The sequence below is a fragment of the Schistocerca nitens genome, chromosome 4 (assembly GCF_023898315.1).
Source record: "Schistocerca nitens isolate TAMUIC-IGC-003100 chromosome 4, iqSchNite1.1, whole genome shotgun sequence".
NCBI lineage: Eukaryota > Metazoa > Arthropoda > Insecta > Orthoptera > Acrididae > Schistocerca > Schistocerca nitens.
The window spans coordinates 577,298,171-577,321,456 of record NC_064617.1 but is presented as its reverse complement, the minus strand read 5'-3'; the positions used below and the strand labels follow the sequence as shown (position 1 = coordinate 577,321,456).

Here is a 23,286-nt window from a genome sequence, read left to right as displayed (position 1 = left end):
TGGCCTCACTTCAAATGTTTCTCTAAATAGCATAATGAAAATGCCGGTGTGGCTCCCTCGAAAAGAAAGTGGACAGTTTCCATTCCCACCCTCCTCTATTCGGAGCTTGTGCTCCGTTTTTAATGACCTCGTCTTCGATAGGACATTAAAACCAAATAATTTTCTTTGTTCTCAAACTGATGTTCACCCAACTAGTCATTAAGGACTCTGTAAAAATGTTTACTAAATAGTATGATGCCTCATCCACCTCTCACTTTCATCCTAACTGTTTTATCTCTAGATATCCACATTAATAACATTCTCGGCATCTTTGCTCAATTATCTTATGTCTCTTAAAGTTTTTCTCCTTACTGCTCCTTCCAGTGTCAAATTAACTATTTTTGAATGGCTTGTTCCTACTTATACCAAAGATATGCCTACTCTAGTATTCCTAATACCGAAACTGTACTTTAATGTGGAACATACCGTGGTCTTGTTGTGGTCTCTTCAGTGCTAGCACAATGGTCTCATATTCGGGAGGAAGACGGTTCAAATCCGCGTCCGGCCGTCAATATTTGAGTTTTCCGTGATTTCCCAAATTTCTCCAGGCAAGTGCCGGGATGGTTCCTTTGAAAGGGCACCACCAATTTTCTTCCCCATCCATGAAACTATGAGAGCTTGTGCTACATGTCTACCGACCTCGACGTCATCACGACGATAAACTGTAATCTTCCTTTCTTTTTTTCAGTCGAAATACTGGTTCGGTTCGTCTCTCCATGGTAGACTGTTCTGTGCAAGTCTCGTCTCTGCTCACTTCTCTCCATTACCAAATTCACTATCCTTTGGTACCTCAAGAAGTGTTCTATCAATTATTAATTAAGTTGTGCCATCAACTCCTTTCTCCCCTAGCTCGATTCAGTACCTTTTCGTTTGTCATCATATGTATCTATCCGATCCTCAGTATTGTTCTGTAGCAACACAAGCTGCTACTTTCTACTTAACTCAACTATTTAGCGCCCAAGTCTCTGCAATCGAGACAGAAACCTTTATAAAAACTCCCTAACATTTAAACTAACGATCGATGTTAATAAATTTCTCTTCGTCAGAAATACTTTTCTTGCTGTTGTGAGTCTTCGTTTTCCGTCGTCTCTACTTAGACCATAATCAATTGTTTTGCTTCCCAAATAGCAGAATTCATTTACTGCTCTTCGTATCTCATTTCCTAAACTAGTTCCCTCGACACCACCTTATGTAATTCGACTACACTCCATTGCCTCTCTTTTACTTTCGTTGAAGGTCATCTTAATCTTTTGAAGACAATATCCATTCCGTTCAGCTGGTCCGTCAAGTTCTTTTGAGAATGCATCTCGATGTCTTTGGCAAACCTCGACGACCATATGTCTTCTCCTTGAACCTTTAACCTTCCTACTTCGTACGGTATAATCGACTGTGATTATGTGTGCCTAATTAACTAGAAAGGCATCGATTCCGAAGTGAACTGAGCCAAATGATGTGAAAAGTGTACATATAATCATGTAGTCATCTAAATGAAAAAAAAGGATGATTGGAGTTTAGCACCACGTTGATAGCGATATCAGTAGATATGGAGAAGAAGCTCAGATTGCGGCAGGACGGGGAAGACGTCGGCCGTGTCCGTTTTGAAGGAACTGTCCTGGCTTTTGCCTGGAGCGATTTAGGGAAATTACGGAAAATCCTAAATCTGGGTGGCCGGATGGGGATTCGAATCGTTGTCCTCCTGAAAATCACCAAAGTGGTAAGGTAATACAGTGCCATGATAAAGACTGAGTGCAAGAGATATAATTACATAGATGGGTTTTGAATCGTTAGCGGAATTTATTATTATTTAAAATTAACATTTTAATGAAATTCCAATCACAGGATGAAATAATCCCGTCGCCAGACCTACATAGGATGTTTTATTTCTGAAAGCAGTTGCTTATAATCGGACTCAAATTCACGTAAAAATGAGTAACGCACATATTGATGACGTAATTCATCACCTGCACGGGAGTGATGTTTTGTATTCAAGTCTTCACGAAATATTTAGTTAAGTTGAAGGAAATAATGAGGAACGGAATGAAAATTGAAAGAATTACAGTAGTACACGATACATAATAAAGACGTAGCTTGACCTCAGCAATAATCTTTACTGTTACGAATTTTGATAGACAGAATTTTCTAAACTCTTGAAGTTAGCGCTGAACCTTACTAGACTTAAACGTTAATGATTTTGAAGTACCATGGCACCCATGGAATACCGCATAAAATTATCAAAAGCACATAAAATTAAGTCATACTGTTAAGTAAGAAGTAAAATATATTATGATCTGGCAGATTCACTGGTTCCAATAGTTTGTTTAAGTACTGATTTCAAAAATTAGTTGTTGCTGTAATTCAAAAATTATTTAATGACTTTAATCAATGAGCAACAATTTGAACATTCAGCTCAATGAAATTCATTTACAATGGACACTCGGAACCTAGGATAATCGGCTATGGACCTTGTTCAAGAACTTGGTACAATGGAATAATAGCGACTACGAAACTAAAATTAATGTTGACGCAGAGGTTATACTGTTCATGCTACTCAATACACTCTGAAGAGTTTTACAAAGTTAAAAGTCTGAAGTGTTGCAACCGCGAAATAATAGCTCGGCGGCAACAGTACAGTTATATCCCGTCTCCAGTTGCAAAGATTCCTTATATTTACTGTGGCCAAACACCACTCTCTCTTTGATTGCTGTCGGAGCACCAATAAAAGTCATCAACGTACCGTAGCATTTAGAAGTTGCAGTGCCTCTCGTGCCCACAAGAAAGCGCTGCGCAGATATTTATTTCCTACGCCAGAGCCACATACACTTACGCCTTTTCTCACTCGCAGCTATACAACATCAAGATTACTAATCCCATGTCTCTAACGGTCCGCTGTTGTTATCAAACATTTTTTGCACTCCCAGCGCTATCTTCTATCCATTAAGACATTTTCAGTGACTCGATATAATAATGAGTAGCTGATATCAGTGTGACAACCGCGCTGATTTTAAAAATGGTTTTTAATCGTTTCAGATAATATTTAATTTAAATTAATTCATTTCTCAAGTTTCTTTTATAAAGTTTACAGAGTATTGAAACTGATCATACATGAAGAAGAAATTTCAGATACCGCTTTCGTGAAAAGGAATGAAATTAAATATTTTAGTAGTAATACAGTGGTACATATCGCGTTGTAGTTACACACACTTAAATTCCCTTGTGTTATTGTGCTGCATACTGCCTTGTAGTCTCACATACTTTTATTCCTTTTCAAAATTGGTTTTTGTTTTCCTGTATAGCTTTCTCAGTTTACAGTACGAGTAATCCTTGAGATAGGGTACCCTGTTTCACTCCCTTCTCCTCGATTCTTGTAACCATATTCTGGATTCTGCACAAGTTGTAAATGACCTTTAGTTTCCTGTATTTTATTCCTGCTACTTTCAGTATTTCGAAGTGTACATTGCAGTTAGCATTGTTAAACTTTTTTCTAAATCTAAAAATATAATAGCGTAGTGTTGCATTTCCTTTAGTGTACCTTATAAGTCGTAGTATATTTGCCTCACGTGGTCCTACATTCTGCATTTCTGCAGAAGTCTAAAGCCGTCAGCACACGGACCGTGCATTCGAACGTCGACCGTTGAGCGTACCGAGTCTCTGACGTCATAACACGGAAAAAGCACGGTGGGGAGCCATTGCGAATGTGCAGAGCAATATCTAGCATGTGAGACGTTCTGAACGTGTGTTGGAAAGTAGGCAAATGAGACATGAGGCCATCCCTCTTCAGTACAGAGCCGCGAGGCACCATAATGGCTTTCAGTTGTAACCCATATGTATATAAATATAAGCCCTTTCTGAGCTCCAGGAAACTGAGGATCTCTCGAAAACCCGTCGTTAATTGTATTATCTGTTGTAATAAAATGACGGGAAACATCATATTGGCCGTTAAAAATTGTAACTTGAATATTATGAAAGTATGCCGTTTCAAGGTAACGGCACTTTGAGGAGCCATCAAAAACGCATTGTTCTTGATACAATTTACTGTAATTAAATGACAATTAATAACATATCTGCGATGAAGCTATCAGGAGATGGTAAGGTGGGAAGTATCGTCGCAAACTATACACGGTCGGTGTAGTGTAATGAGTAGATCAGCAGAGCTATAATTTGAAAGGAGGTGTGCTGGTGGTTCGCGTCACACTGAAACCAGACCTCCTTTTAATAAATTTCGCGTTTTATAATAGGCCCAGATAGTTTCTTACTTGTTTAACAGAAGTATGGTCCGTAAAATTCGATGTTATTTACGGGTGCGCTCTTCCCAAGCAGTGAGTTTGTTCGGTTGGCTTTGTCTACAAGACAGCTTGCACTACTTGCAGTAAGATATTTTGCACTTTCTTGTTTCAAGTGTGGTGTTTCCTATGTTTTAAATATTCTGCTAGTGAATAGGAATAGTGGTCACGTAAGAATGAGCTTAGGGTTTTACTGAAACATGATAATGATGAAATACTATTAATCAGCCGGCTGGTGTGGCCGTGCGGTTCTAGGCGCTTCAGTCTGGAACCGCGTGACCGCTACGGTCGCAGGTTCGAATGCTGCCTCGGGCGTGATGTGTGTGATGTCCTTAGGTTAGTTAGGTTTAAGTAGTTCTAAGTCCTAGGGGACTAATGACCACAGATGTTAAGTCCCATTTTACTATTAATCTTATGTGGAAAACTATTGTAATTTGTGTCGCACTATTTGTAACTGAACTTTTACAAGCCGATGTCCATACTCGCTGAACATTGTAATCTCCTTTTGGCCCTATAACTTGTTCATGGATGTTGTTGTTGTTGTTGTCTTCAGTCCTGAGACTGGTTTGATGCAGCTCTCCATGCTACTCGATCCTGTGCAAGCTTCTTCAGGTCCCAGTACTTGCTGCAACCTACATCCTTCTGAATCTGCTTAGTGTATTCATCTCTTGGTCTCCCTCTACGATTTTTACACTCCACGCTGCCCTCAAATACTAAATTTGTGATCCCTTGATGCCTCAGAACATGTCCTACCAACCGGTCCATTCTTCTTGTCAAGTTGTGCCACAAACTCCTCTTCTCCCCAATTTTATTCACTACCTCCTCATTAGTTATGTGATCTACCCATCTTCAGCATTCTTCTGTAGCACCACATTTCGAAAGCTTCTATTCTCTTCTTGTCCAAACTATTTATCGTCCATGTTTCACTTCCATACATGGCTACAGTCCATACAAATACTTTCAGAAACGACTTCCTGACACTTAAATCTGTACTCGATGTTAACAAATCTCTCTTCTTCAGAAACGCTGTCCTTGCCACTGCCAGTCTACATTTTATATCGTCTCTACTTCGACATCAGTTATTTTGCTCCCCAAATAGCAAAACTTCTTTACTACTTTAAGTGTCTCATTTCCTAATCTAATTCCCTCAGCATCGCCCGACTTAATTCGACTACATTCCATTATCCTCGTTTTGCTTTTGTTGATGTTCATCTTATATCCTCCTTTCAAGACACTGTCCATTCCGTTCAACAGCTCTTCCAAGTCCTTTGCTGTCTCTGACAGAATTACAATGTCATCGGCGAACCTCAACGTTTTTATTTCTTCTCCATGGACTTTAACACCTACTTTACCGTTTACTTTAATACCGTTCATGGATATGGAAATTTTTATTTATTTGTACTGCAGACAGAACAACATGACTAGCATACGTACAAGGGTGGAAATGTGCGTTTCAATATAGCTAACGTAGGAGTTTACACCTGTCAATTTCGTAAGGACTATAACTGGGGAGTCAGACACAACCGACTAGTCCCGCTGGAGCGCGTTGCGATCGTGTATGCAACGCTGAGGCAGACTTACCGTATGCATCGTTTCTGAGCGCTCAGCAGCACGTTGAACTTGGTGCGCTCAACGTTGACGTTCGAAAGCACGGTCCGCGTGCTGACGGTGGTTTAACTAATCATTCCCGAGGTAGCTTCTAATTTGTGGTGCGGGAGATGTAACTGAGCAGCGACCTAGTCGCTCTGTTTCTGTCCCTAGCTCATCGGCCGATGGTACCTGGTGGAGGAAGTGGCGCCAGTCCGGCTGTCGTCGGACACGACGTGCGACTGGTACGACTTCTGGCGCGACGAGAACGGCACGCTGACGGTGCAGTGGTTCGTGCGCTCCGAGGACCGCACGGAGGCCGTGGTGCCCGCCATCCCCGTGACGGACGGCGGCGTCTGGCACCTGCCCGGTACGTATCTCCACACGAGCGCTCGCCGCCTCTCCCACCCGCGCTGCGCCCTTCTGTTCTCCTCCCCTGTCCTTGGGCAGAAGTGCTTCCACAGCTTCACGTACTTGAACAACGGGCTGAGAAAGCCTGGCAAATACAGGTTGTCCGGGGTAAACGTACACGGTCCAGTCACATTAATGTGGGAACCGCAGATGTTCGATGTTAACAGTGCAGTTGTTGTCGTAATGTGGAAAAGGAGTGATTTAGCCGACGTTCAAAAGAGCATGATCATTGGCTTTGGGGCTAAGGATAAAAGCATTTCCGAAACGGCTAAGTGTGTAAACTTTTCGCGTGCCGCCTTGGTTGATGCATACCAGGCATTAAAAATGATGTTATAAAAAAAAAAAAAAAAAACGGTGCCGTGGCAACTGGGTTGCACCACAGGACATACAAGACACGAGTGAACGATGTCTGTGAAGACGTGTATAAGCGAATAGATCTGTAACAGTTGAGCAACTGACGGCCCAGATGAACCAAAGGGCTACTAACAGTGTCTCCTCACCGACTGTTCAGCGGACACAGGTGCATATGCGCCTCTGCAGCAGGTGCCTGGTTTATGCACACATTAAATGGCCGGCCGGTGTGGCCGTGCGGTTCTAGGCGCTTCAGTCTGGAACCGCAAGTCCGCTACGGTCACAGGTTCGAATCCTGCCTCGGTCATGGATGTGTGTGATGTCCTTAGGTTAGTTAGGTTTAAGTAGTTCTAAATTCTAGGGGACTGATGATCACCGATGTTAAGTCCCATAGTGCTCAGAGCCATTTGAACCATTTGAATCGCATTAAATGAAACAACAAGTTTACTGTTACCAGTCACCGTCGCCTGATATTTCAACAAGATGGCCCACAATGACATTATGGGAACACTGCCGGCCGCCGTGGCCCTGAGGTTCTAGGCACTTCAGTCCAGAACCGCGTGACTGCTACGGTCGCAGGTTCGAATCCTGCCTCGGGCATGGATGTGTGTAATGTCTTTAGGTTAGTTAGGTTTAAGTAGTTCTAAATTCTAGGGGACTGATGACCTCAGATGTTGAGTCCCATAGTGCTCAGAGCCATTTGAACCATTTTTATGCGAACATTGTGAGGGATTTCTTGGACCATGAGTTCTCGCAAGGAACCCCTTGAGTGCGGCGGGGTCACAAAAGGCCAATGATGTTTACGTCTTTCGAGCCCCCACATATTGTCAACATGTAACCAAAATATTGACTACTAGTGGCAACTGGGGACTGGACTTGAGGTATCCAGCGTTGAGCACAGCATGGGGATATGGAGCGTAGGAGAACTATTTAGTCTACGAGTAACTCACAACAGTGCTAAAGTTCTAGTGGTGTTGATACAAACCGCAGCTATGGCAACGATAAACAGAGCAAACATAGCATTATATCTACACCAACAGTTGCCGAAGTTGATATTTCGTCATAAATGAACCCAAGGGATTACTCAAAGTGAGAAATAAGTGGCAGATGAAATCTTAGATGCGTCAATGGAATGTGTGGTGTCGTATAAGCTCGACTGTGCGAACAATGTACATGAGGAATCAGTGATGACGATGCGTATTGAAACAGGTGTCGATACATGTAGTTCATCATCCTTGCCGGACGAGGAAACGTCTCCAGTGAAACGTAGTGAAGGACAACCGTTATCAAAGGAGCGGGTACTAAATGCAATTACGTACTTGGAAAATCATCCGCAGTATAGGAAAAAAACAGTTATTCACAGATTTCGAATAAGTCCGCAGAAATAAGACCGTGTATTGCATAAGAAGAACTACGGATATTCCAGGGAGGAAAAGGTACACTTATTAAAAAAGCGTTTCAAGGACGCTCGATACAATTTACAGGATGTGCGTGATAGTGAGCTACTATGATATTTAATTTCGAAGAATGATTGCCTATCGAAGTCGTGGTGTCCAAACGATTCATATCGAACTTGCGATCATAAATCGATCATGGACTCTGTTGGCGGGCGCTATGAGTATGTTTACGATGGTCACTACAGCAACGACAAAATAAGAGCGTTACAGAAATACTCGTAATTATAAAGGAGACGACTTACCTTTGTCGTCGTCGGTTTTGTCGTCATGTGTAAGGCCACTACGCTGGTCTGGACGGATAATTTGGACGAGTCGAACCATGTATCTTCCTTATACCCGTTCGTTTTCCGCACTGTCCGCAATGAAAATGTAACGGTATTTCAGCATCGAAACTGTTCTTACGAAGTTTTACACACCTCGCACCACCACAGTCTACACAGTCCCTCCTTTCGTCGTCCGGTAGTACTCCATATTTGCGACTAAGTCGAACAATTTTCTATGGGGGATAAGCATGGAATTAGATTTTTCCGTGTGAGAGAATCCGCGACAGAAACGTCAAGAACACCAGATATCCCACTCACTACCGACATAAATCGTCTCGGTTTCACTAGCAACTCACAAATAATTCGTGGAGGTTTGTAACTTAGAACAACTAAGGGAACGACGGAAAACAGATAAAAATGACGATCACAAATAATTGATCATAACGCCCGCCACCAGAGTCGCATGATCGATCTACGATCGCACGTTCGATATGTATCTTTTGGACCCCGTGACTTCGATAGGCAATCATTCTTGGAAATTACCAAATTGCTCACGACATAATTACAGTGATTTCTAGGGAAGCAGTGGATGATTGTATAACTTCAAACATTGCTACAGAACTGGAAGACGTAAGACAAAGAAATTTCAAACCAACCGTCAACTTGACGGTGCAGATCAAACTGCGGAATCGGCCCCAAAATGTGTAGATGAGATAAACAAACTTATCCCATCGGTCAGTAAGGAATTTATTGTCAACCCCGACCAGTCGGGATTTGAAGAGGAGCTGCTTATGAAAGGAACCCTGGAATTGGATGTACCAAGTGAGTCGTATGAAGATCAGCTAACCCCAATGCCATAACGTATTCGTATACAATTATGCCGATTGTTAAACTGGACGATAAATTTGGTAGAAAGTTATTTGTTATATTGAGAGCAGTGGGAGGTGCTCTGCCCCCTACGATTCTTTCTCGTGTGCGTGATCTTACAAGCGCCATAGGCAATATTTACATGACAGCAAGAGCAAGGGCGGGAAAATGGGCGTAAGAGAACTGCAGCTATGGTATGAGAAGTGCTTTTGGCCAATAGCTGCTCAAAATAACTTGTTTTTGCTTGATTCCTGGTCTGCGTATAAAAATCATACTTCTTTAGAGTAAACAAACGTTCCTGAAAAGTGAAAAGTGTGTGACACTGCAGTTCATACGACCTGGAACCGCTGGACAAATTCAGCCTCTGGATGTTGGATTTTAACATTTTATAGCACTATCTGCATCTACACCTTAAAGATAACCATTTTCACGATAAGCTCCAAGACAGACTATTTCGGATAGGGTTGCATGCCACCACATTCCATCAGTTCTCGTCACCCCGTTACACCAATATTATTCTAATTGAATTATTTAAAAGTGCATACCTTCGATCGTGATGGTGCAAACGTATGTGATCACTGTGGCGCGCCCTGCTTTATTCGGTGTTCATTGTGCAAGTTAATGGTTTGTTCTGAACATTACTTGAATGTCGACGATGTCCATTTTGTGAAGCGTAATACACACATCCCTTAGGAGGCTGATCTCTGTATCTCGCGGGACACACATTTTCTGTTACCCTCCTTATGCACATGATGAGTTACTAGCAGCTAGTATTTTTCCTGTCATATTTGTTAACACGACACTTTCAAATGAGCGGTACTGAAGATTGAACTTGCGACCTCGCATTCAAGCGGTTCCTTGTCAGATAGCTGGATTGACAGAGGTAGTCCATCGATTGCTTGGCCCCTAGAAGCCCAGACATTACGCCACTTTATTTTTTTCTGTGGGTGTTTATAAAAAATCATGTGTGGCAGACATCAGTTCGCGATATACGAAATCTTTGCCATAGCATTCTTGCAGCTATCCCAAATGTTATGTCTGCAATGCTGCAAAACACATGGAGAGAAGTAGAATACAGATTAGATGTCTGTTGCGTCACTAATGGTGCGCATATCGAGGTGGATTAGATGTGTAAAAAAAGTTTTGTATTACTTTACTTGTAGAAACATACCGTCAATAAATATCTCAATTAATCCTCAAGTGATTGTATTTTCGATTATTATATGTTTAACCAGGGCACACTGTATTTCAGAAGATGGTTGCAAGGAAAGTTTTCAAGTTCACGGGTTATACTGGTGAAAATTAAAATTGCAGCACCATGAAGGCGCCATGCAGCGTACGTTCAAGTGGTATGAAGCTTACTAACGCTTAAATATGCAGATGATAGCATTTCATCACAAACGCACAAACTAATTATCAATAACGGCAGGTACATTCTGCGTAGAAGGATACATTACGCAGCTGGCTTCTTATTTAAAAATCGGATTAAAATGTCAGCTATTCGTCAGAAGGCCGTGTTATGCGCCGTGTGAGGAGGAGAAACATCTGCCGGCACGTGTCGGAATTGGACAGAGGCAGAATCTTGGCCTATCGAGTGTGCTGTTGAGCGTTCCGTGATACTGCCGCCTGTGTTGGTCCGAGATTGCACAAGTATCATGTGAATAGGCAATCGATGCGTTTAGGAGCGCCATAATCAACGCCATTCAGGCAGCTGCCCCACATGAGCTGCGGTCGAGAGCACGGAAGTGCAGGGTCTCAATGCAGATATCTTCAGTGGTGAGTGAGGACAGTGTTCTGAACAACATTCCACCAGTATTTAGTTCATTTGAAGACTAGGAGATTAGGAGAAGTCTGTTTTCAGGTTCATTAGTATCTCCAAGTACATGTGACAAGAGCGAGCCATTAATGCTTATTTTCTTCTGAGCAAGAGGTGTTGAAGTGTGGAGGTGTAGACGCCAAACGAACAGGCATAGTCCACTGAGTGGTGCAGTTACGACTGTGCAGAAAACATCAGGTACTGACGTATTTGCGGGAAGATTGTTAACACCCTGACGTGGGTGCATATTAAGATACAAATGATAACAATATCTGCACTTATACCCTAACACGACGTAGAATTCGCTCGGAGATGCAGGACGAGACAGCCACTCCATGCGCCTTGTGTCAAGGAACGGACATGTTTACAGCAAGAGAAGTATCTATACTGACATCATGACGACGTATGGAGTAAGACCGACAGCATGCCGGCCGTCGTGGCTTCCCCTCGCGTCGCAAAAGAGAGAGGCCGACTGATACTCTCAACGACCAAAATAGACACAGAAGTGGCACCACGTCGTATTTTCATACGATTTCCGGTTCTTCTTACAGTCTCAAGATGAAAATATCAGAATGCGGAGGTTGCTAGCAGAACGAAGGTGTGCCAGTTTCCTTCCGTTCGCTATCCTTATTCGGGCCCAGCACCTCGTGTGATCGTTCACCTCTGGTTCCAATAGCCTCCAATTTGGACAGCAAGCGCTACATTTCTGTGCATGCGCAGTGTCTTCTAGATCTCCATAACGTTATCTTTCAACAAAATAATGCAAGATTGCATGTTGTCTGCCCTATCCTGATCTCCCTCTATGCACAAGGTGTTCGACTGTTGTACCAGCCAGGATGCTCTTTTCTACTGAAAACATCTGCTCACGTGTTGCAGAGAGACTGGCGCACATCCACTCACCAGCCAGTATGGTTGATGAACTCTGGCTCCGAGCTGAAGCAGCATGGAATGACGTACCCATCAGAAATCCAAGCTCAGTTGGACAGTATACACACAATAAACAAAATTTCGCAATGTTTGGTATCCTTGCTGGTGTTACTGTTTTAATGGTCAGCAGTACGTTTATCGCATTTTCAATGAAATCGAAAGATACTGACTTGAGATAGTTTACAGTTGAGCTGCGCATGTAGAAGTCTGAAACAGATGGTCAGTGCTCGTGACTCTGATGTATAAATCGACAAAGATAATATTTTCAAGCTGAAGGACGTACGCTACCTAAACTCAAGGTGCCACATTCCACAATGTTTAGCTGCGTTTAACGAAGTAGAAGAGACTGAAGACGCAAAGCAATGAAAGACATTACCTGCCAGTGGCATTGATTTGTATCAATGAGGCAAGTTGAAAATATGTGCCACACTGGGATTCGAACTCGAGTCTCCTGATTATTATGCAGATGCACTGGCATCTACACCATCTGTATACAGTGGTCAGCGCAACTGCACGACTATCCTAGCAGGCTTCCTGTAAGATCCACATTCTCATCTTATCCACACACTACAGATGTAGTGTCCCTTGCCCATTTTCCAGCAATCTCAAAATGCGTTTGGTTCAAATGGCTCTGAGCACTATGCGACTTAACTTCTGAGGTCATCAGTCGCCTAGAACTTAGAACTAATTAAACCTAACTAACCTAAGGACATCACACACATCCATGCCCGAGGCAGGATTCGAACCTGCGACCGTAGCGGTCACGCGGTTCCAGACTGAAGCGCCTTTAACCGCACGGCCACACCGGCCGGCAATGCGTTTGGACTTTCAGACATGTCCGAAAGAACAGACACCACATATGTTGAAGAGATTGGTTAGTTTCCATTAAACATACATTTTTGACGTGAAATCGAACGAAACGAGGTCGAAGTGGAAACATCAACTGAGTGAAGCTTATGATTTAACATCCCATTGCTGCCGCTGTCGTTACAGACTGAAAGTAGATCGTAGTGACAGTACAAGCACACAGAGAATTTTAGAATTCCAAAGTCAAAAATAAGACGACGTTAAGTTAACATTGCTTATGTTGGTTTTCATCACCAGCAGTGTAACACTTTAGTGCAGCCTTTGACTCTCGTTCTCTTGGAATTACGTATACTTCATTCGCTGATAAAAGTAATTTTGCGAGTAATCACATCAGTAAAAACGGTAATTCACTGAAGACGTACATAAAACTAATAATAAATCTAGTAATAACATTAAAATAAACACAATAAAAGTTGAGTGAAACAATTCGTAAGTTGGAGGAAATAAAGTCAACACTGCCTTCAACACGAGCATGCTATTAAAGTACTATATTGTTCAAAGCAGTCTTCGAGTTGGTGTTTGCATTTTTTTTGGAGTAGATCTCACCTGTAGATATGAACGAATTGGAAGGATGAAAGACCAGTATAATATTATAATAGTAATTGGTCATAGTTTCATCATCTAAGGATGTACAGAAGACTGCGATTATGCTGCAAGGAGACACGGATATGCCCGCTATAAGACTGGATGGCTGCTTGTTGAATGTAGACATAAAATTGTGTTATCTGGACTCGATAGTATCAGAAGGCCACTCTAGAGAAATGTCAAAGCAGCGATTACTTTCGGGAAGCTCCTCTCAGAATATGGAACCACAAACATTTGACAGCGAACAAAAAAATACTCATATATGGAATATGTATGTTGAGTAGCCTCTTGTATTGTCCCTAAGGATCATATGATAAACGACAACCTAAGCTCAACACCTTTCACCTGCTGTGCACATGAAAAACGAAACATTCTAGGGATACCATGGAGGGACCATGTGACTGAACACTTTAAGGAGTGCGCAAAGCGCGATATGAACGCATCTAATGTTGACTGCGGCAAATGAGAAGAGCTGGCCGAAAACCGCAGCAGGAACGAAGGTGGCAAGTTCCGTGACGGCGTCTGGCTCAGTAACTTGTCTGCGAAACGGGAGTGTCGAAAAGCGCTTGCGACGAACTCCTGTTCTAGATGATAGCCACTTGCCCCACCTGTGGGCGCCAAGAGGGCTTTCGTATTAGATTCCTGCAACGAAAGTGCCTTCTTGAAACTATGTGAATCTTAGGAAGCAAAGGCCTTCGATTGATGATGACACTGATCCAATTAGCATTGAGATATATATAAATTTTCTGGTAAGCAATGAGCAAATTCAGTCAGGAACCGCGCGACGGCTGCGGTCGCAGGTTCGAATCCTGCCTCGGGCATGGATGTGTGTGATGTCCTTAGGTTAGTTAGGTTTACGTAGTTCTAACTTCTAGGGGACTGATGACCGCAGAAGTTAAGTCCTATAGTGCTCAGAGCCATTCGAACCATAAGCAAATTCTAAAGTTGCAGAATCTATCTCCAACAAAAGCACTTTCAAATGTCCTGATAAGAATGTTAACTTTACCAGTTTTGCCAATAATAAAGCCTATCCCTGGACGTGGCAGCGTCATAAATAAACTATTCCTGGACTATCAGATTTTCGTAAATCACCATCTCAAACTATTTTCAAATATCCAAGGTACACACAATAATATTGAACATCTAGGGGTGAGGTTATGAGGCTGTGGAATAATATTGATAACATCAAAAAGCGCTGAAATATTTTGCGCTGCCCGGAAACATCCTGCCGTCTGCGAGCAGTATTGACAATATTCTTTCCAGGCTCTCTCGAGGAACAGACTGTGGATATCAGTGCGTTCCCTTTGCGTTTTGTTGTGGTGTTGAAAATGAGTCCAAAGCAAGACGAAACAGCGTTCTGATTGGAGTTCATCGAAATGTATAAATAACTGTCGGTACTGTGGTATGTTTAAGGTGATGAGTAGAAAAACAGAAATTACGCATGAATCGTATGAATTGTTGCTCAGCAAATACGCTAAAATCCCACGAACGACGAAGTTTTTTTAAAAAAAATTAATTAATGCAAGGTTTTGAAAAGGAGTACACTACTGACCATTAAAATTGCTACACCACAAAGAAATGCAGATCATAAAAGGGTATTCATTGGACAAATACGAGGGCTATTCCGAAAGTAAGGTCCGATCGGTCACGAAATGGAAACGACTATGAAAATCCGATAAAGCTTTGCACAGATGTGTTGGGTAGTGTCTCTAGTATAACCCCAGTTAGCATCACGTCGCTCTTCTCATTTCTGAGCTCGCAGTGAGTGCGTAAAGATGTCTAGAAAATAGTGTCTGCCGCCAAGTACGGGGGCCTGGTGAGAAATTTCCCCTGAAGCTATGCAGCTAACATTACATAACTGTCGTGCTGTTTCGTCTTCAAGACAATTCTCAGCCGCATTCTGCAGGGGCAATGAAGATGCTCCTGCATCGTTTTCAAATGGAAATGTGAGATTACCCACACTACAGCCCGTAATTGTCTCCCTCTGAGTTTCAGCTCAGGTCACATAAACCGCTGGTTATGAAGACAACATTTCGGCACAAGACAACGAGCCGTAGGCCAGCGTAGAGAATTGGCGGAGAGCACTGGCGGCTGCCTTCTATAGTGAGGGTATGGGAAAGTTGCTACAACGCTACGATACACGTCTAAGTCGGGTCGGCGACTATGGAGATAAGTAGCTGCAAGGTGTATCTAACTGTTGCAAATAAAACAATTTTTGATTTTTACCGTGGTTTCCATTTCGCGACCTATCGGACCTTACTTTCGGAATAGCCCTCGTATATTACACCAGAACAGACATGTGATTACATTTTCACGCAGTTTGGGTGCATAGATCCTGAGAAATCAGTACCCAGAACAACCACCTCTGGCCGTAATAACGGTCTTGATACGCCTGGGCATTGAGTCAAACAGAGCTTGGATAGCGTGTACCGGTACAGCTGCCCATGTACCTTCAACACGGTACCACAGTTCATTGAGAGTAGTGACGCGTATTGTGACGAGCCAGTTGCTCGGCCACCATTGACCAGACGTTTTCAATTGGTGAGAGATCTGGACAATGTGCCGGCCAGGGCAGCAGTCGAACATTTTCTGTATCCAGAAAGGCCCGTACAGGACTTGCAACATACGGTCGTGAATTATCCTGATGAAATGTCTGGTTTCGCAGGGCTCGAATGAAGGGTAGAGCCACGGGTCGTAACACATCTGAAATGTAACGTCCACTGTTCAAAGTGCCGTCAGTGCGAACAACAGGTGACCGAGACGTGTAAGCAATGGCACCCCATACCATCACGCAGGGTGATATGCCAGTATGGCGATGACGATTACACGCTTCCAATGTGCGTCCACCGCGATGTCGACACACACAGATGCGACCATCATGATGCTGTAAACAGAACCTGGATTCATCCGAAAAAATGAAGTGCACCCAGGTTCGTCGTTGAGTACACCATCGCAGGCGCTCCTGTCCAAGGGTAACCGCAGTCATGGTCTCCGAGCTGATAGGCTTGGTTCAAATGGCTCTGAGCACTATGGGACTTAACATCTGAGGTCATCAGTCCCCTAGAACTTAGAACTACTTAAACCCACTTAACCTAACGACATCACGCACATCTGTGCCCGAGGCAGGATTCGAACCTGCTACCGATGCGGTCACGCGGTTCCAGACTGAAGCGCCTAGAACCGCGCGGCCACAACGGCCGGCCGAGCTGATAGTCCATGCTGCTGCAAACGTCGTCGAACTGTTCGTGCAGATGGTTGTTGTCTTGCAAACGGCCCCATCTGTCGACTGCGGGATCAAGACGTGGCTGCACGATCCGTTACAGCCATGCGGATAAGATGCCTGTCATATCGACTGCTAGTGATACGAGTCCGTTGGGATCCAGCACGGCGTTCTGTATCACCCTCCTGAACCCACCGATTCCATATTCTGCTAACAGTCATTGGATCTCGACCAACGCGAGCAGCAATGTCGCGATACGATAAACGGCAATCGCGATAGGTTACAATCCGACCATTATCAAAGTCGGAAACGCGATGGTACGCATTTCTCCTCCTTACTCGAGGCATCATAACAACGTTTTACCAGGCATCTCCGGTCAACTGCTGTTTGAGTATGAGAAATCGGTTGGAAACTTTCCTCATGTCAGCATGTTGTAGGTGTCGCCACCGGCGCCAACCTTGTGTGAATGCTCTGAAAAGCTAATCATTCGCATATCACAGCATCTTCTTCTTGTCGTTTAAATTTCGCGTCTGTAGCACGTCATCTTCGTGGTGTAGCAATTTTTATGGCCAGTAGTGTATATACAGATACTTATGTGTGTGTGTATACATTACTTACCCAAATATAATCCCTTAGTGCACGTATTATTGCATAAGGCGATACGTTTCCGTTACTATGTCTCAAATCCCTTAAGGTGAAACTATACTTGTAAGTTAGAAGCCTTCGAAAGAACTGAACTATCAGTGGCAAGGTACTGTAGCGTAACAGATAAACGCCGACTTGAGGAAATTGTGTCTCTCATTGTAGTGTTTTGTTTTTTGATGATGTGGATATGGGCATCCACAGATATTTATCCGGGGTGTGGGCGAGGGTGTGCAAGACTCTAACATTGCCATTATCGATGTAAATGAGTTGGTCAATTCTGAGACGTATCATGCCCCAAGAACTAAATTTTATAGGTGGCACAAAGAAGCATTATATCTCAGAGAATTGATGGTTGTTCACTCAGTATTATTCACACGTTCATTACTTCGATGTTTAGAACAACAAACTATTATACAGCAATTGCTAAGTGCGTAGTACTGCCTCGTAATGATCCACGTAATGAGTGCTACATTTCGCTAAACGAGACATTTGGCGTAATCAAAACACAGTGCTCCAGATTCCAAGAGGGAGGGGTTGGGGGTAAGTGCCTATGTATGATGGGCCATTAACACATGAAAAAGTTTTGATAATATTTTCTTTCGTCCAACTTCAGTTCTCTCAACATGTTTCGTGAGCGATCTTTGACGTTCCGAGTTCCAAGTCTTCATACACTTTTTTGTCTGCTTGCAACAAAGTTGAACAGTCACCAGAGTAGCAGAGTCTTTATCCTCAACATTCGAAACCACAATTCTATTGCGCAGTCTAGGGAGAACGTCGAACATACTGAACAGCATTATTGCGCAGTGTTATTGACTATCTAGGGACCGCACTAGTCAGCAGTCAGCTCTTCCTCACAGCTGACACGTGCTCTAGCACAAAGTACACTACTGGCCATTAAAATTGCTACACCACGAAGACGACGTGCTACAGACGCGAAATTTAACCGACAGGAAGAAGATGCTGTGATATGCAAATGATGAGCTTTTCAGAGCATTCACACAAGGTTGACGCCGGTGGCGGCACCTACAACGTGCTGACATGAGGATAGTTTCCAACCGATTTCTCATACACAAACAGCAGTTGACCGGCGTTGCCTGGTGAAACGTTGTTGTGATGCCTCGTGTAAGGAGGAGAAATGCGTACCATCACGTTTCCGACTTTGATAAAGATCGGATTGTAGCCTATTGCGATTGCGGTTTATCGTATCGCGACATCCTCCTCGCGTTGGTCGAGATCAATGACTGTTAGCAGAATATGGAATTTGTGGGTTCAGGAGGGTAATACGGAACGCCGTGGTGGATCGCAACGGCCTCGTATCACTAGCAGTCGAGATGATAGGCATCTTATCCGCATGGCTGTAACGGATCGTGCAGCCACGTCTCGATCCCGGAGTCAACAGATGGGGACGTTTGCAAGACAACAACCATCTTCACGAACAGTTCGACTACGTTTGCAGCAGCGTGGACTATCAGCTCGGAGACAATGGCTGCGGTTACCCTTGGACAGGAGCGCCTGCGATGGTGTACTCAACGACGAACCTGGGTGGAAAAACGTCATTTTTTCGGATGACTCCAGCTTCTGTTTACAGCATCATGATGGTCGCATCTGTGTTTGGCGACATCGCGGTGAACGCACATTGGAAGCGTGTATTCGTCATCGCCATACTGGCGTATCACCCGGCGTGATGGTATGGGGTGCCATTGGTTACAGGTCTCCTTCACCTCTTGTTCGCACTGACGGCACTTTGAACAGTGGACGTTACATTTCAGATGTGTTACGACCCGTGGCTCTACCATTCATTCGATCCCTGCGAAACCCTACATTTCATCAGGATAATGCACGACCGCATGTTGCAGATCCTGTACGGGCCTTTCTGGATACAGAAAATGTTCGGCTGCTGCCCTTGCCAGCACATTCTCCAGATCTCTCAAAAAAAAATGGTTCAAATGGCTCTGAGCACTATGGGACTCAACATCTTAGGTCATAAGTCCCCTAGAACTTAGAACTACTTAAACCTAACTAACCTAAGGACATCACACACACCCATGCCCGAGGCAGGATTCGAACCCGCGACCGTAGCAGCCCCGCGGTTCCGGACTGCAGCGCCAGAACCGCACGGCCACCGCTGCCGGCGATCTCTCACCAATTGAAAACGTCTGGTCAATGGTGGCCGAGGAACAGGCTCGTCACAATACGCCAGTCACTGCTCTTGATGAACTGTGGTATCATGTTGAAGCTGCATGGGCAGCTGTACCTGTACACGCCATCCAAGCTCTGTTTGACTCATTGCCCAGGCGTACTAAGGCCGTTATTACGGCCAGAGGTGGTTGTTCTGGGTACTGATTTCTCAGGATCTACGCACCCAAATTGCGTGAAAATGTAATCACATGTCAGTTCCAGTATAATATATTTGTCCAATGAATACCCGTTTATCATCTGCATTTCTTCTTGGTGTAGCAATTTTAATGGCCAGTAGTGTACTACCACAACTACGCATCGGAACAGTATCAGTAATATGCCACTTTCCGAATGACAACCGAACAACATGAGAGCACGACGATTTCCTGTCTGCAGCGGTGTACCTGGGCTACGCGGTGGTGGACCTGTCGCCGGACGGGCGCTTCCTGTCGCTGGCGACGTGCGTGCGGTACGCCATGTCGTGCTCGGCGGCCGTGCTGGCGCGCGACGTGGCCGACGCGGCGCGGCGCGCCGACATGACGGACGTGCACCGGCGGCTGTCGCGCGCGCGCCTCAACCACACCGAGGCCGGCTACCCCAAGGACCCGCAGGCGTGCAGCGCCGGCGCGCAGCTGCCTCGCCACCGCGACGCGCAGCTGCAGGCCGTGCAGTACCGCCTCTGAGGGCCTCCTCCTGCCGCACATCTGGCGACGGCAGGCACGCTGCAAATGCGACGCATCCGAGCTGCGGGGGCACACACTCTTAGCTGACATCTGTCCTGACGAGCCCGACAATCGGACAGTCACAGAAGCTAGTAGTGGGAATAACTGAGAGATTTCCATCTTGTCAGAAGCTACTGCAATCGAGGGACGCGACTGGAAAGGGTCTAACGCCACTCAGCTAGAACTTCTCGATTATGCTGTCGTCTGCTAACTTACACCGCTGGATTCTAATTTCACAATTTAGTACCACATATATAAAGCCAAGGAAAATGAAAGTATACAGATTGACAGAGGGCTGACGCCATCAGATATTTTGTTCGACATGCAAATTGAAACAACTACATGTTTATGAAAGAAAAATGTCGCGGAACTTCCTGATGGAAGTTTCTTGACAACTGCCAAACGTAAAGGAAATGGTGGCGGAGAATGCAATGAAAAATATGTGAAGGGGTTTAGCAGACGCAGCTGAGGAACAAGATGAAACTAGATTCTGCTGGATGGACGAATCTTCAGCTCTACAGCGGTGAAGCTGGGTCAGAACCAACTTGCTCAACACTGTAGGTGTAAGATGACAGGGCAGATAAAGACTCAAGTCATTCGGAATTATAAATTACCAAAGTGAAGTTTAGGACAATAGCAAAGCAGCGAAGCCAGAAATATGTGACTGTAATATTTTGATGCTTATTCAAAAGAACTTACATAAACCGACAAACCTCCTTGAGGAAACAAAATCTTTACAGTGTTATTCTAGTAAAACTGTATTTTAGTGACATTAACTCATTTTCAATCGAGACCCTCAAGTGCAAAAACTATAGTGCCACGAGCCAGTGTTTGCGAATGAAGGGAGATTCAAGACCATGCGGCTTAGCGGCGGGACAAAGAGAAGCAGATGCTCGTTTTCGAGTGCAAATATAGCAATGGAGTAGTGAAATTGGTGACATGGAAGGACAAGTGAGACAGGTATCTTCTCCAGGCTTCTGCCTGCTTCCTTCGCTATCGTACTCTCGCCAAAGTTCTCAGTCAGTAGTAGTTGCAAGCCTTCAGGCAAATACGAGTAGAACATTTCCTTCGTCACTTTCCCATTAACCATTGAAATCCATCACTACTGTAGCGACGCAGCAGGCGCAGCTACAGTGGTGCGCCAACGGTAGCGGCGTGTAAGTTAGGGGTAGTGTTAGCACATGTGCTAACTCTTGTCGGCGGTAAGCATGTGTTTGGTAATCGTCGTTTCCTTACAGTAGAAATGGGGCAGGTACAGCAGTTACATGCTCACAATCACGATCTGAGGAAATTCTTTCCAGCAGTAGTTTCAGGATACAGTGGGGAAACGGTGGTCAGTTCCTCGTCGCCGCCTCTTTGGTTGCTCTACAGTAAACTGATGACATTTCTGAGCACCAAAATGGCCACATTCTTGGAGCTACAGTAAACTAAAACGTAAAATAATTAACTTATGGCGTAATGTTATAAGGCTAATTGATTTGTTCATGTATTTTACTGAATCTGGAGGAAATGGTTCCTAATATAATCGAAAGTTCTAGGTTATGTGGTTACAGCGGTGTCTCCTATTGTGTTGGAATTAACTACTGCTAACTGCAGTATAGATTTTTTTCTCTATCAAAAAGTTGTACATTTAAGTAGAACAGGGGAATGGTGTGTCACTTATATTTTCTGACAGCAAATTTTACGACAAAAGCACTATCACTCACAACTTCAGCTCCGAATAGTTCTATCTGTAATATGGAACTAAATTTTCATATGTTTTTCATAAATAACTTTACATAATTTCACTTTTGTTCCCTTAAGAGTATATTCCAATTTGTTACAGTGCTAATAATGGTAGTCTTAATAGACATTGTTAAATTGTAATTTATCTCTCCCAAAGGTCAAGCAGAAAATAGATATGTAAGCGAGAAATGTATTTTGTAGACGGAAATGCCACTTGTGCTCTAAGTTTCTTGGAACTGCCCAGCAGATCTGTATCTTTAAAATTTGATGCCGTGGTCTAACAGTATCACACACTTCATCGGTCGTAGGTAGAGCAAACTAGGAACTGGATGTTAACAGTGTTCGTTTATTAAAGTCATTATTAATTTTACACCCTTCTTGAAGAAATATGTAACATATCAAGACGGTTAAAGCTAGACCCAGTTGCCCCATGTTTCGACGCGAAGGCGAAGCCCTCCCACGTGCTATGCTACAGAGACTACCTTCAGAGCACGAACTTCGGGCGATAAACTGTCGGTGGCATACATTCTATTCCCAGGAACAAGAACAGGAAAAGGATTGTTGCAAAATTTCCTTTTTTCCTACAAATAAAAACAGAGACAGAGGAATTGAATGTTGAATCAGCTGAACAATTATACATTTATACCATTACATTTTCTGTAGTGCGGATTTTCACAGATATGTTTTAGATATCGATCTTATACACAGTATCATAATTTTTTCAGTAAAACTTTGTGTATCCTAAACAGTTGTAGCTAAGAATATTACAAATAAAAGGCACAACAACGATTTGAAACTTAACACTTTTTTAAAAAAATAATGGCCAATTTTCGTAAATTGCAAGAAACAGCTGTGATCCTCACCTTATCACTCAGTTTCATTTGCACATCGCGTCTTGTTACTCAAGTTGACCAGATTTAAAGATGTTTAGATATGTGACATTTATGTTTCAAAACGCTTCCCCAGCCCTTGAAAAATCTATATCGTGAGTCCCAACGAGTAAATCACATGTATGGGACTTACAATATCCATACTGCAGTTAACCAATCAAAATATAGGAAACTGAGATAACAAGATAAAGTACAGCTCCAAGAGACAACTCCCCTATCACTAGAACATCACTGCTGTTCTAACAGTCCTCATTAGTGACACAGCCGTTTATACAAGTCGCCAAGGGACATAGAGCCGGGTGTGAAATACTGTGTTCTACATAATCGAGGTAAATAACTCTGCTCATTGTCTCCTGTCGGAAGAGTGCTGAAGTTCTCACTTCACGAGACTTTTAATATTGATCGCTGTAACTTCTCATTGCGACTTGAGCAAAGAATGGTACTAAGACTACGTAA

The 23,286-nt window shown here is 43.6% G+C and overlaps 1 protein-coding gene across 1 annotated transcript in view; it reads left to right on the top strand.

Moving 5' to 3' along the window:
• LOC126251483 (uncharacterized) overlaps positions 1–22,729 on the top strand; it is a 42,049-nt gene extending 19,320 nt beyond the window's left edge. The window contains exons 3-4 of the mRNA XM_049951931.1: positions 6,081–6,276; positions 19,890–22,729. Of these exons, the coding sequence (XP_049807888.1) occupies positions 6,081–6,276; positions 19,890–20,176 (483 nt within the window). The 3' untranslated portion in view covers positions 20,177–22,729. The remainder of the gene's footprint in view (positions 1–6,080; positions 6,277–19,889) is intronic.
• The last annotated feature ends 557 nt before the right edge of the window (positions 22,730–23,286 follow it).